Raw genomic sequence first — 15,688 nt, forward strand, 5'->3', positions numbered from 1 at the left:
CCTGGCCAACATGGTGAAACCCTGTCTCTACTACAAATACAAAAAAGTATCCCAGCGTGGTGGCAGGCACCTGTAATCCCAGCTACTCAGGAGGCTGAGGCAGGAGAATTGCTTGAACTGAGAAGACAACAGTTGCAGTGAGCCGAGATCCCCCCATTGCACTCCAGCCTGGGCAACAAGCACAGGACTCCATCTCAAAAAAATAAATAAATAAAATAAAATGGTAAACGTCTACATATTTTAAAATATCTTTATATCAGTTTCTTACCAAAAAATATTTGAGACATCTGAACAAAAGTCTAAAAAGGAATTGTTTTTATTTTTTAGCAAGAAATTGTGGTGTCGCAGGAAAACAAAGGTAGGAAATTAGAATAATGCAGATCAGAAAGCCCATACAATTACTAGACATGAGCCACAGAGTCAGAACTGAGGAAAACATGATCGCAACGAAGACGCAGAGTGTCCAAAAGAGCAGGCTGGGTACAAGGTGAGGGGTCTTTTATTATCACTACAACTAAGAGAAACTTCCCCTATTGATTCTTATCAGGGCATACAATATGGCTTACTGAGCAAAAGCCTCAACAACAGTCATTTAATAATATAATATTGGGTTTCATTTTGCTGTGTACAACGTTCTTCAAAGTAATGGCAATGATAGACAGTAAATAATTGAGAGCTGCATTGGAGAATTTACATAGGGAATATTAATAGATAGCCAGTGCATTAGTCAAGGTAATCCATGCCAGCTGCTGTAAAAACCAACCACAAAAATCTCAGTCTCTTAACACAAGAAAGTCAGTGAAATGTAGATTGTGTGTTTCTCCTCAGCAGCTCTTCGTCAACAAGTGACCTACCCTAGCTATCCCTGCTGGCATGCATGGCCTCTAAGAGCCCTGCAGAAGATGAAGAGATGGGGCATGGAGGAAGGTACATTGGCTCTTAGCTACTTCGGCTGAGAATGAACACAGTCAGCTCTCCTCACATGCCATTGGCCAGAGTGTGAGAACATGGCCACACCTCACTGCAAGGGAAGCTGGGAAATATATCTTCCATGTGCCCCAGAAAAAGAAAATAAAATGAGATTTGGTGAATGTATAACACTGTCTCTGCCACAACTGAGAATGCCAGGCTGAGGAGATTGGATGTGATGTAAAATGCACTAGCCTGGGGTTCTTAAAGGGGAGTGTCATACCACATGGGATAAACTAATGGTATGAGAACAAAATATTAAAACTTCTACACATTGTTAATTTTAATCCAACAACAAATATGTACATTATATATATTATATATAATAAATTACATATATTATATATATATTTATATATATATATATTTTTTAAGAACTATAGGCTGGGCGTGGTGGCTTATACCTGTAATCCCAGCACTTTGGGAGGCTAAGGTGGGTGGATGGCCTGAGGTCAGGAGTCTGAGACCAGCCTGGCCAACATGATGAAACCCTGTCTCTACTAAAAATACAAAAATTACCTGGGTGTGGTGGTAGGTGCCTGTAATCCCAACTACTGGTGAGGCTGAGGCAGGTGAATCGCTTGAACCTGGGAGGCAGAGGTTGCAGTTAGCCAAGATCGAGGCATTGCACTCCAGCCTGGGTTACAAGAAGGAAACTCCACCTCAAAAAACAACAACAACAACAACAAAAAACCATATCTATATATATTATATAGGCCCTAAGTAAGATGGCCTCATGTCATGATATGCAAGACAAAAGAGTATAAGTTCTGTGACTTGAAGGATTCATGAGAGGTGTCCTTACTTGACGGTGAGCTTTCAATAAATTGTTAAGGGTTGCAGTTTCTGTGCACCCAGTTAGGTGGTTTTTACCAGTTATATTATCTAATGTTAACGAAAATAAGCCTGATGAGAATGGATACCTGAATTTTTTTTTTTTTTTCTTTTGAGACAGAGTTTCACTCTCGTTGCCCAGGCTGGAGTGCAATGGCATGATCTTGGCCCACTGCAACCTCCGCCACCCAGGTTCAAGCGATTCTCCTGCCTCAGCCTTCTGAGTAGCTGGGATTACAGGCACCTGCCACCATGCCCGGCTAATTTTTTGTGTTTTTAGTAGAGACAGGGTTCCACCATGTTGGCCAGGCTGGTCTTGAACTCTTGACCTCAGGTGATCCGCCCGCCTCGGCCTCCCAAAGCGCCGGGATTACAGACTTGAGTCACCGTCCCTGGCCAATATCTGGCTTTAAAAGGGTCCTGTGAAAACTCTACAGACGGATGATGCTAAAACATTAAAATGCCAGTGAACAAGAACAAACTAGCAGGGCTCATGCTTCTGCTCTCCAGCTTTATTGTAAGATAGAAACAACTATCTAATCAGACAAAATCAGTGCCCAAAAAAGGTAATTTGAAAAAAATGATTTATATCCACTATCATTAATAATGAACCTAATCCTAAATGTCCATTAAGCCCTAAGATATTAACTATTAATGATATGAAGCCAGAATAAGAACTCAATACTACTATCCAAAGCATGAAGACCAGCCTCTACAAATACATTTTTTTCAGGAATATTCAATCCAGTACTTGACAAAATTTTACTCAGCTTGCATATTCATAAGTCCCAAGTGAGAAATTCACAAACCCCATTGAGAAAACAGGAGTTTTATTACAACAGGTTTTTCCCATTGTAATAAAAATCACTAAGATAATATTCATTCATTCAAGAAGTAATTACTAAGTGCCTACTGAGGGCTAGGCATTGTTGTAGGCATCACAGATTCAGGGATGCACAGAATATCCAAAACTGACTGCCCTCCTGGAGCTGACATTCTAGGGCAGTGGTTCTCAGCTGAGGGTAATTTTGTTCCCTGGGGGATATTTGGCAACATCTGGAGACATGATATTTGCTTTTCACAGTTGAGACAGGTTGGAGTGGGGGTGCTACTGGCAGGTGGTATGTGGTGGGTAGAAGCCAGGAATTCTACTAAACACCCTGCAGTTCACAGCACAGCCCCCTACCCCCCAACAAAAAAAGAATTCTCTGTCCCCACATGTCCATAGTGCTGAGATTGGGAAACCACCAATGTTTAATTTTGTAAGAACAAAATGGCTAACGTATCTAATCTTTACAGTACTCCGGAATAAGTCGGAATGTGGCTGTGAAATGCTTTTTCATTTCATTCGATGGCGTCAAAGAGTCTGAAGACTTAAGAAGACAAACGTCCCCCAAATGGAAGACGGAAATGTCATAGGAATACCAACAGGATATTTCGGGCCTGCAGTCAGAAGTGCGCGGCACCCCAGCAGCACCTTCCCCACCATGCCCGGCACCCGCTAGGCCCCTGCGTGAGAGCAGGTCACACCACCCATGCGCCCAAGAACACGCAGTGACCAGCAGCCTCGCAGCGACTGCCTCCTCACCCAGCGTGCGACTGTGTCCGGAATTGGTGGGTTCTTGGTCTCTCTGACTTCAAGAATGAAGCCACGGACCCTCGCGGTGAGTGTTAGTTCTTAAATATCTGGAGTGAAGCTTCAGACCTTGGTGGTGAGTGCTACAGCTCTTAAGGTGGCGCATCTGGAGTTGTTCCTTCCTCCCGGTGGGTTTGTGGGCTGGCTGATTTCAGGAGCGAAGTTGCAGACCTTCCCAGTGAGTGTTACAGCTCATAAAGGTGGTGCACACCCAGAGTGAGCAGCAATCAGACTTATTCCGAACAAGGAAAGAGCAAGGCTTCCACAGCGTACAAGGAGAGCCGAGCTGGTTGCAGTGATGGGCTCCCAGGGGCCTGCTTTTATTCCCTAATTTGTCCCCGCCCATGTCCTGCTGATTGGTCCATTTTACAGAGGGCTGATTGGTTCATTTTACAGAGAGCTGATTGGTGCATTTACAAACCTTTAGAGAGACACAGAGCGCTGATTGGTGCATTTACAATCCTTTAGCTAGACGTAAAAGTTCTCCAAGTCCTCACCCGACCCAGAAGCCTGGAAGGCTTCACCTCTCACGACCGCGGCACCTGGGGCTGCACCTGCTCGACCCACTGGCCGGCCTGCTCCAGGGCCCAGTGCACACTCTTCCGGTCTGGGTGCTTCCTCATTGTGAACCCTGCCCGGGTTCTGGCACAGGTCCGCCGGTTGAGAAGTGGCCCAGCCCTGCCAGCCACCAGCCTGCAGGCCTCAGGCACCCCAGGAAGCCAGGGGACCTCTTGGGCCTGGCGCCCACCCTCAGAGGCTCTCGGTGGAAACAGATCACACCTCCCGTGCATCCTGTGGCCGCCTCCTGGAAGACAGACCTCCGTGGTCAGCCCTTCCCCAAGCAGCCCAGAAGACCCTTTCACTCTACCCAGCTGCTGCTTCTGCCTAGGGAAGCCCCCAGGCTGAGGTGCACCCAAACTAGGTACAGCTCTGCAGCGGACCCCACAGTCCAGGTGTCTGGGCTCCACGTATGAAGCGCCCACCGATGGCAGGAGCTCCTGTGAGACAGCTCTTTGTCTCTGCCAAACATGTCCTGGCCCCTAGGTCTTTGCCCCCATCTGAAGCACTCCCGGGAAACTCTCAACACCCAAAGGTTGCCATGAAGTCCTCACAACTGGAAGAGGTCACTGTGGCTGTGGCCAGAGGAAGTGATGAGGCGAATGAATCAAAGCTGTGGTATCACCTGCCTGTAGGCCAAGCAGGTGGCAGCAGTCTGCTTGTGGGCAAGGCGCAGTCCTGCCCACCTGGGAGTTACCTGTCATACCTGGCTCCACCCTCCTTGCCAGGTCTCCACTGTCTCTAGCTGGAGACAAGACCATAAGGTCATTGTCTGTGAGAGCCACTGAATGGTGACCATCTCTGTATCCGAGTCTCGGAAGTGTAAAAGAAACTCAGGGCAACTCAGTCAATTGGAGAAAGAAGCTCTGGAGAAAAGCCAGATCCTGCTGCCAGATGCCCAGCCTCCTGCCCTGCTGATGGCCTCTGGGTGGTGGTGCCGACACCACGTGTTCACACCATGCTGTAGACTAAAGACAGCTAACCAGCAGACTGGCTTTGGGGAAAAGGAATGAATGATGAAATTGAAATTTTTATTTGGGTTTTTAAGAAACAATAAAAATGTCAAAGCATTTGCATTTATTTAGTGGCTTGGTCTTCTGCACAGTTAAGGACAGGCTATTAAATTCTGGATGTCTCAATGCACAAGAATACATATCACAGACTTGAAAATTTCTGCAGAAATCTTGGGATCAAGTAACATTTCATGAAATTATTTAGATCTTGTCCCTTGCTCCTCTGGATATGCTGTCTTTCTTAACTCTTCTCTGTCACCATCTTTGATGTGCTTGAGATGTACATTTTACAGCTGAAAAGGAGCAAAGGAAAGAAAGTGTGAATTGTCTCCTTTGGTGGGCTACACTGAACTTTGGAGATATTATAACGGATTTTAAAATACCAATCAAATTCTTCTGACATAACAATCTGTTCCATAAACGTGTTTCCAGAAAAAATATTTTTTTGCAACCTCAACTGTTGTGCTGTCACTAACTTTTGTAAGTGTACTTTATGACAACACAGATCCCTCTCCCTGAAATGTGGAAGTGTTACACAACACTCATACAACAGACTTTTAAATCTTCTGTTAGGGTCCCCCCAGCCTCCTAGCATTTTCAGCAATTTACACAACTTTTTTTCTTCAGTAAATGTTTGTGTCCATTGGATTATAAGCATTATTAAGAAATACAAAAACAAAATATTGGTGTGTGGGTTTTCTTTTAATGAGCACTCATCTTTTAAAAATACATAATGAGCTGGGCACAGTGACTCATGTCTGTAACCCCAGCACTTTGGGAGGCCGAAGAGGGAGGATCACTTGAGGCCAGGAGTTTGAGACCAGCCTGATCAACATGGTGAAACTTCATCTCTACAAAAAATACAAAAATTAACCAGGCATGGTCGCACATGCCTGTAATCCCAGCTACTCGGGAGGCTGATGCATGAGAATTGCTTGAACCTCGGAAGCAGAGGTTGCAGTGAGCTGAGATCGCGCCACTACACTCCAGCCTGGACGATATAGTGAGACTCTGTCTCAAACACACACACACACACACACACACACACACACACACAAATAAAAATAAAAATACATAATAAAATATGTAGAATAAAATTATATGAGCCTGGGGGCTATGCCAACATAATCTAATTGAGGGAAAAGGAGAAGGTGGAGATGAAATAAGACTGGCCATGAGTTTGTAATTGTGGAAGTCCAGCTCTACTCATCATTCTAGTCTAATTTTATATATATTTGAATTTTTCATAAGAAAAAGCTAAAAAAAGACAAGTAAAATGGTTTCATTACCTCAACTAATAGTATAGTCACTCCTTCCATTCAAATTAATATATTTTTGTGAGGTACCTTTTTGAGCTATGACAGTCATCAAAAACTAATGTATAAATTAACTCAACATAACACCAGACCTTGTATCTCATAAAACCTAAATCAGCATTTTCCAAGTTAATGAAGCCAATTTAATCACACAGATCTCACTAAAATACTAACAGTTTTAGAATAAAACATTCATTGCATCTTTAATAATAAAAATACAATTTTATTTTGTAAATACTAGTTCATCTTTACATCACCATTTACATTCTTAATATGTGGCTTTTAACATTTAGTTGTAAATGTGTAGATTTAAGAAATAAACATACATAAATGGGGGGTTACATGTTTTTAAGAGTCTTCAGCATAGAGGGCACAGGCCAATGTGTGAGAGCACAGCCCGTGCCCAGGAAGCTCTATCCTATTTGTCCTTGTTGTCTCCAACGTGTGGTCCCATGCCTAGCACGTATTTCACATTCGATAGAGTTTGTCAACTGAGGAGAAAAAAAGACACTTTGGAGTGAGTGGCATACAAAAAGAATTTTAGAAGTGTAAAAATAAACTGAAACCCATCTCCTCATTTTCCAACAGGGAGACAGAGGCTTAGGAAGGGTAAAGCACAGAGCTAATGGATGCATGGTGAAAGAAATGTTTTAGGAAGATTGATCTAACTTAGATCTATGGGATGCTTCAGAGAAGAAAAAGACGAAGCAAAGGCACATGTTAAGAGATGGTCACAATCATCACAGCGCAAGGTAATGGGAGCTGCACTGGGAGGAAGGGAAGGTAATGAGATGCAGATGAGGATCTGAAAGACACACAAAACGCTCCTCTGGGCACTGCTTTCTCACTGTCAGTAAGATTTCATTTTAACCTATTTCTACACATGCTGGTATCAATCATGATACCCAGATATTTTTACTCATGGCCCCAAACTGCACAAACAGACATAATTAGCAGTTCTTTTGACTCATTTAGGGCCTCTGAGAGTGATTCATACCCTCCGCTACACAATTATCCACCATAAATATAGTTCAACCTCTGACTATTCCAAGCGACGGTTCTTTATAATGTCCATGCATACGCTTTTTACTTCATTCCTATAGGAGTCCAACCTCTTTAGCTAATCTTTTGAGATCTCCCATATTTTTTCTCCTCCACCTAAGATAATCTGTCTTAGTGCACATTATTCTGGAATACAGAAGTAAACAATCTTTCAGAATCCAATAGCAATTTTTGTTTTTCTCCCTACACATGCTAAGATCAAAGATGTGTTCGAGTTAATAATTTCTTTTAAAATGGAAATACAAAGGAGTAGATATCTTCAGTAAGAATAACTAGTTGACCTCTTTTGTTCAAGACTAGTAACCCAGAGGGAATCGAAGTTTTGATTGTCAGTAAAAAGGAAAATAATTTGAAGAAGCGTGTGGATAGTGGCTAAGAAAGGCCAGGATAAAGTCTGGGCAAGCAGAAGAAATACACTGGTGGAGCATCTGAAATTCAGAAGAGGAGCTCAGCCTCAAGGTGGGTGGGGATGCTGAAAGGGAAGCATGAATAACGCCAGTGACAATGTGCAGAGGGACAAGGGGGCTGACAACTGTTCCATAGACTGGAGATCATTGTGTGGCCCCTGCCTGGCCCTCAGGACACTCCAAGCCAGTCCCCAGCTAGCCCTTCTGCTCCAAGCCTGTCAGCACACACTGTATGCGGCCTCCCCCAGGCTCTCACCCTGCCTCAGACCCCAGCAAGTTCCAGATCAAGTCTTCTGTCTTCCCTAGATGCTTTTCTGCCTGTGCCAGCCCACCACACCCTTGCCTCTCTGCACAGTATAAAAGTCAGAGACGATTGTTTTGAAATTCAAGCCTAGCCTCTCCAGTGAAAATAAAGCTCCTTAAGAGCAGTTTTTCTGACATACCACTTTCATTCTTCAGAAAAAAGAGCAGGAGTAAGTGAATTAAGAATACTTTGAAACAATCAGTATTTCCATCCTGTTTTCGTCCAGTTATTTAAAACAGCATACAATGTATAGCTTTAGAAGCAGCTTCTTATTTGGGGGTTGGTTTATAAACTGCATGGTTGAAAACACATCCCAGCCCAGGACTTTACAGCTGATGATGAGGAAATGAACAAAGCTGGAGCCCAAAAAGATCAATATAGTCAATGTGCTTAGACAAATGTCAGCAGCCGCCAAGGAAGATTTCATACTTAGAATGGTTATTCGACTAGAGATTGGTTCTATTATAAGAATTTGTTTCCTCTGCATAAGAAAAGTTTGAATACATTAAATTATAAGTGAGAGTTCTAGATGCCTGGGCACATAATGAAAATTTAAAAAATAACTAATTACACTGCTTTCCAAGTGGGTTCAAAGGTTTTTGGCAAAATAAAGAGAAGCTTTTGTTTTGAAAATAAAGTATCCCAAAGGAATAATATACTTCTCTATTTCGGATGGAAAAGGCATAGAAATATGAACCCCAGAGTTTCATTTGTGCCATTTATTTATTCACTTATATACTCACTCATTGAATGTCTATTATGTGCTGGGCATTGTGCTAGGTGCTAGAGAAACAGGGAAAAGGAAGACATCTCACCCACAAGGATGTCAAATTGTGGGAGAAAGACAATGTTCTTAAATATGCCACATGTTTTAATAGGAATCTAAACTTATCTTGGGCTTAAGGCAATAACTGAGTAATAGATGCCAGGTTTCATTAAATACCTAGAGGAACTGTGTGAATTAGGCAGTTAGAAGTATACAGGTAAAGACTGTGGTTTCTGGAAATCAAGAATAAGCTACAAGGTAAGACATCCAGGGTGTCCAAACATTTCCTAGAAGTCCTATAATCACCAGGAAACAAGCTAGATGTCAATAGTCCAGAAAAGCAGGACATGTGCCAAAGCCTACCAGAGTTAGCAGAGGTGAAAAAACAGTCCGGAGGTTGACAAAGTCAGGCTAGATACAAAAAAGCAGGAAAATCTCTGGATCTGGAATCATGGACATTCTGTCAAGCTCATTTGTGTGCACCGGGCAGAAGTAAACCAAACCTTGACCACAGTAAACGCACATCTGTCATGAGCCTACCATGTGCCAGGCATTTGGCTAGTCACTTTATATAAAATATCTCATTTAGCTCCCCCACCCCAAACTGTAAGAGGGTTGTTCACAGATGAGAAAATTGAGACTCAAAGGGATTAAATACCTTACCCCAAATAGCAGTGATCATCTACCAAATCGTGAGTTATTTACAAATGAGAAAATGGAGACTCAGAGAGAATAAATAATTTGCCCCAAACCACAGTGATCATCCTGGTAGAGCTAAGATGCAAACCTTGAGGTCTGGCTCACAAGTCTGTGAAGTAAAGCTCATCTCTCTACTTCCTACCTGGGAAGGCACACTGAAAAGTAAGTCCAGAAGCTGAGGGAAAAGTGAGGAACCTCTGACTGCAGATTAATTTAGACAAGCCGGCTAAGAGAAAGGGAGCAAGGATTAAGGGCAGATAATAACAAAGTGATCCACGGAACTTCCACTGAATGATCAAATTAGATTTCGTGTGACAGGTTTTTGTTTTTGTTTCTTGAAGTTTTGTTTTGTGCAAAACTTCAAGACAGCAGTGATTATGTGATTAGGAGTCTTGGTCCCTTTGATGTTGGCTCCGTTACTGCATGCCCAACTAAAGCTTCTAATAGCTGGGGACATTTCAGAGGCTGAACAAAGAATTTATTAAAGAGAGTTACTCAGGAAAAGAGAAGACCAAAGAATGGAGGATTGGAGGCTGTTAAATAAAACCAAGTAGTCTGCCTCAGCTACATCACTTATCACCAATGGAACAGCCAGGACTGAGGTATCGTTCTAAGCCTGCACTAGGGAAAACCTCTGCGTCCCTGATGATAGAGACCTGGGGCTGGTGTGCTGCTGTCTCTGACTTTTAGTTCTAGGTAGGATAAGAGCTACTATCAAACCTTTTGTTGAAACTGAATTTAAATACATTATAAGCAAATAGTGAGTGACTGAAATAAACACAATGCCTTGTCTGAGAGTTCTTTTAGCAGAAATGAAAGAATAGTCAAGACTATGAGCATAGGAAGGCATGAACAACACAGATGCAGAAGAGACTATTTCAAAAAACGTTTCACAGTTTTACAAGATGAAAAAATGAAAAGGAGAAACCTGCCCACACAACCGAGGGCACGATCTTGTTTTGGACTAGGAAGTCATATTATACTGTCTTGATACTCTTCCTGTCATCCCATCCCCACAGCCTTAGAAGGAAGCCCCGGAACCTAAGGCCACCTCTTGCGGCTGCGAGCGTCGCCTCAGCAACCGCACCCAAGGCGCCCGCCCGGTAGGCGGGGCGGAAGCCCGTCGGATGTCGCGAGAGTTCCCATGCGGTAGGCGGTGGCGCCGGGAGAGAAGCGCCGTGTAGCTGTGCTTCCGCAAAGATGGCGGCGGCTGCGGGTAGCTGCGCGCGGCTGGCGGCCTGGGGCGGAAGACTGCGGCGGGGGCTCGCTGTCAGCTGGCAGGCTTTGCGGAGTCCCGGCCCCTTGGCAGCGGCAGTGGCCGGCGCGGCCCTGGCAGGAGCAGGAGCGGCCTGGCACCACAGCCGCGTGAATGTCGCGGCGCGGGATGGCAGTCTCACAGTCTCGGCACAGGTACGGGACGAACTCCTTCTGCTAGACCCAGTCAAGCTCCTCCCTCCCCTGACGCCCTTTGGCGGGGAGTGGTTTGGCGCTGGGCGGCTCTCCCGGAGCCGTGGGTGGAGGTGCCGCTGCGGATCGGGGCGCCCTGCGACTGGTGGGACTCGCTCCTTCCTGGACCGGCCCCCGGCCTGAGCCCCCGAGGGCCTTCGAGGCTGGTGACTGGAGATTCTGCTTCCCTTGGGAGAACCCCGCGGACGCTGACCACCACGGCCCACAAACTGGCCGCACTAATTTAGTGGTGATGAGTGTGGGCTTGTCTTAATTCGAGGCTCCTAATTCAGAATCTCACTGCGCCTCGCCTCTTGCTCCCTCTCTAGTCAGTGAAGTGGCATTCACATCCGCAGGTGGTTTGCGTCCAGTTACCCCTGTGGGATATACCTTTGTTAACCTTTGCAACTAAGTTTTACGATCTTTTCTTTGTATAGCATGATGAAGTTCTGTCGATTGCTTTTTTAAGTCACAAATGTGTCAGCTATAAAAATTAACCAGTTGATTTCCAGATTTTATTATCAACTTTAAGGAACATTATTGCATGATTATAAACCTTAATATCTTAGTGGACCGTAAGTTCCAAGCAAAAATTGCTCCTAAAACCTCCATCTATTAAAGATAAGAGTCTGCCGGGCGCGGTTGCACACGCCTTTAATCCCAGGGCTTTGGGAGGCCGAGGCGGGTGGATCACCTGAGGTCAGGAGTTCGAGACCAGCCTGGCCAACATGGTGAAACCGCTCCCCACCCCAACCCCCCGTCTCTACTAAAAATATAAACAATTAGCTGGGCATGGTGGCGGGAGGCCGAAGTAGGAGAACCGCTTGAACCTGGGAGGCGGAGGTTGCAGTGAGCCAAGATCGAGCCATTGCACTCCAGCCTGAGCTACAAGAGCGAAAACTCCGTCTCAAAAAAAAAAAAAAAAAAAAGATTCAGGTTCCCTATTTCAAGATAAATAATGTTGTAACGCATTTGAAAATTTGAATGCGTAGTACCTTAAAATTTTTGTAGACTTAGTAAGTTTTTACATATGAGCTTTTCTGAAAATTGAAAGTAGTATTTTATTTTTTTTTAGATTTACGTTATGCCTTTCTAGCGAAAAACTCAAGGAACATTCAGATACAACAAAAGAGAGGAAAGAAGGCCTTGTGAATTAAAATTAAGTATTGACAAGTGATATTCCTTATTTGTATTAACACATAAATTATAATTATATTGTAAACATATAATGGAAAGATGTATCATCTAGTGTTTTTATAGCATTTTTGTGAATCTTGTGGCAAGAAGTTCAGTGTATTCATCATTAGTTTCTCTCCCCTTGATTCATCCAGGTTTTTTTGTTTGTTTGTTTGTTTGTTTGTTTGTTTTGAGAGGATTCTCACTCTGTCGCCCAGGCTGGACTGCAGTGGCGCTACCTCGGCTTACTGCAAGCTCCGCCTCCCGGGTTCACGCCATTCTCCTGCCTCGGCCTCCCGAGTAGCTGAGACTACAGGCGCCAGCCATCGCGCCTAGCTAATTTTTTGTATTTTTAGTAGAGACGGGGTTTCACCGTGTTAGCCAGGATGGTCTCGATCTCCTGATCTCGTGATCCGCCCACCTCGGCCTCCCTAAGTGCTGGGATTACAGGCGTGAGCCACTGCGCCCGGCCGATTCATCCTGTTTTTAAGACACTTAGGTTAATCTTCTCCGGAGTATCACTTTAACCACACAGTGTACCCTTCTTCAGAAACCAATAGTGTCTCATTTTGCCGAGAGTAAAATGCACATTTTTTTTTTTTTTTTTTTTTCTCGAGACGGAGTCTCTCACTGTCTCCCAGGCTGGAGTGCAGTGGCGCGATCCTGGCTCACTACGACCTCTTAACTCCCCGGTTCAAGCGATTCTCCTCCCTCAGCCTCCTGAGTAGCTAGGATTACAGGCATACGCCACCACATCCAGCTAATTTTTTTTGTATTTTTAGTAGAGCCGGGGTTTCACCATGTTGGCCAGGATGGTCTCGATCTTCTGACCTCGTGATCCGCCTGCCTTGGCCTCCCAAAGTGCAGGGCTTACAGGCGTGAGCCACAGCGCCCGGCCAAAGTGCACATTTTAAAACTTTGTCATTCAGAGCCTTTTATACTCACACTCTGACCTGACACTACTCAGGCACCTTCCCACTAAAGTGATTCACTCACTATTCCTAGAGCAAGACTTAAATACCACTCACCCGCCAGCTGCAATTTGTAGACTCTTGATTTCACTTATCCATCTAATTGTTTTTTTTTGTGGCCCACTTCTAATCTTTCTCCTTTTAAATCCCTGACTTGACTCTAAAAGCTTCACACTAGTTTAGTTATTTTGGATTCTCTTCCCAACTCTCAGCTCTCTTTCCCTGCAGCTTTGTAAGTTTAATCTTAGCTAAAGTAATACAGAAACCATTTTATTATCAATTGTTTTATAAGGTCTGTTGGCATAGCATTTGCCTGATCTGCTGTTGGACTGAGACAGTGGTTCTCATCCTTGTGCCACCACAGTGGACATTCCTTTCATCATCAGTGGCTGAATACAGGAAGGATTGAGAGGACCTATAGCTTGAAAACTTTGCCTTCACCTCAGTGATTTTGATACATTTCCCTAAGAGGTGGGCCTGTTAATTCTCCTCTACCGCCACTACTTTAGGGACAGGTGTGCATAGTTGAGCTAGATGTATACCAGAATTTTGGCTTGTGATGAATCTTTCATTGCAATAGAATTTTATGCATTAATATAGTTACATTGGTATTCCAAGTTGGTAAACTCTTCCTGACGTGACCCTATAATAATAGTGAATATGTCCGGCCGGGCCTGGTGGCTCACGCCTGTAATCCCAGCACTTTGGGAGGCTGAGATGGGCAGATCACGAGGTCAGGAGATCAAGACCATCCTGGCTAACACAGTGAAACCCCGTCTCTACTAAAAATACAAAAAATTAGCTGAGCGTGGTGGCGGGCACCTGTAGTCCCAGATACTCTGGGGCCTGAGGCAGGAGAATGGCGTGAACCTGGGAGGCGGAGCTTGCAGGGAGCCGAGATCCTGCCACTGCAGTCCAGCCTGGGTGACAGAGCAAGACTCTGTCTCAAAAAAAAATAACAATAATAGTGAATATGGCCTTCATTTTCAGTCATTACACTTAAGTGCTTTTTTTCCAATAAAATATAAATTTATATTAATGGAGTCCTACACTTTTCTAGTTCCCATTGTGACCAACAGCTTGCATTTGTGAGGGTCAATCAGGAATTAAGGGTAGAGTTTCATGTCATGAAACAATAGATGAATTGGAACCTTCCTTTTTTCTTTACTTTCTTCCTTTCACAAGTATTGAAATCTTACTCTGTGCTAAACAATATGCCAGGAGCAGGGATTAGCGACACAGTTTATGTGCTTACAGTTTAATGGGGAAGGGCAGTTTTAATACAATGTGATAAATGCTGTGGTAGGGTTACATACTGGGTGCTGTGGAAGCATAGGGAAGAGTATTTCACACAGTCTTGGTTTCCTGAAGGAATTATGTGTAGGTTGACACCTGGAGGGTGATTGCAAGTTTGCTAGGCAAAGAGAAGGGGAAGAGTTTTGTAGGCAAAGGAAATAGCTTTACAGAGATCTGGAAGTAAGAGTTTGACTCGGCAGAGTAAGAGCTGCAGAAGATGGGGTTCAAAACTGGGTGTGAGCAATGGCTGGGAATCAGATCATTAAGTGTCCCATAAGCCATGTGACAGGAATTTTTATCTTGAGGACAGCAGGAAGCCATCGCAGGATTTCTTAACCCTCATGGACCCCCATATGTCCATGCATAGAATTTAGGGGATCCATGAACTTAGGAAAAAGATTACATTTTTGTTTTCATTGACAAAATTTCATTGACAAAAATTTTGTTTCATTGTTTTCATAAATTGTTTAATGTTTTCTTCGTTTAATGAATGTAGGCAACAAGCTATAGTGGTATTAAAGTAACTGCCTTTGTCATCAACAGAAATCTCAGATATTTTCCTACTATATTAGAGTTGTTATAAGTATCTCCGAGTATCACTTCTTCAAAATGAAAGCACTTTTTAAACCTGCCACCATATCATGTTATTTAATGCATAAATAAGTCCGTGTAATACTATATCACAAATTCGTTTCTGACCTTGGAAAGAGTATTGGGACTTGAGTAAAGGGAGTGAATTGAAAACTAGATTTAGGGAGCTGTTGCAGTAATTCAGGAGAGAGTTGATGATAGCTAAATTAGTGGATGAATTCAAAAGACATTTAAAAGATAAATTAGTAAAGACTCTGAATTGCAAGTCTATGTATGGTATTGTTACACCTGGCCAACAAAGTAGTGCCTCCTACAAAGAAATTCTTAGTGGAACTTGTTTTAGATCATGTCAGCACATCAGTTATTTCTATGTAAATTGCTGCTTTTAAAAGAATATTTGAAAACTTTTCTAAGCTTTTAGTATTACTCCCATTGAAATGTTATATTTGATTCAGATATGTAAAATCAGAAATCATAGAAGGGAGGAGACAAACTTATTCTGTTGTTCCAGTCCATTCTGCTATAAAAGGATAGCTTCATTCTTAAGCCTTGATAAATTTTTTGAAGTTATAACAAGTTATTTCCATGGAGAAGGGAGGTTTAGGAACTAGAGAGTTTTAGAGTTGCAAAGGTATAAGTGTACT

General features: G+C 43.5%; 1 protein-coding gene and 1 long non-coding RNA gene across 3 annotated transcripts in view; one reads left to right on the top strand and one right to left on the bottom strand.

The window, feature by feature from the left end:
- Nucleotides 1–6,528: 6,528 nt before the first annotated feature.
- On the bottom strand, nt 6,529–10,781 carry LOC131383295 (uncharacterized). Its single transcript, XR_009213218.1, has 2 exons — nt 10,616–10,781; nt 6,529–6,817 (listed from the first exon to the last, which is right to left on the bottom strand). It is a non-coding gene; the product is annotated as an uncharacterized LOC131383295 (long non-coding RNA).
- Nucleotides 10,746–15,688, top strand: part of MICU2 (mitochondrial calcium uptake 2) — a 113,224-nt gene continuing 108,281 nt past the window's right edge. The window contains exon 1 of one of the 2 annotated variants that reach the window (XM_032150666.2): nt 10,746–10,974. In XM_032150666.2, coding sequence (XP_032006557.1) covers nt 10,765–10,974 — 210 coding nt within the window. In that variant the 5' untranslated portion in view covers nt 10,746–10,764. The remainder of the gene's footprint in view (nt 10,975–15,688) is intronic. The other variant, XM_032150667.2, reaches the window with a different exon arrangement.

This window comes from Hylobates moloch, unplaced genomic scaffold (genome assembly GCF_009828535.3).
Source record: "Hylobates moloch isolate HMO894 unplaced genomic scaffold, HMol_V3 SCAFFOLD_4, whole genome shotgun sequence".
Classification (NCBI taxonomy): domain Eukaryota; kingdom Metazoa; phylum Chordata; class Mammalia; order Primates; family Hylobatidae; genus Hylobates; species Hylobates moloch.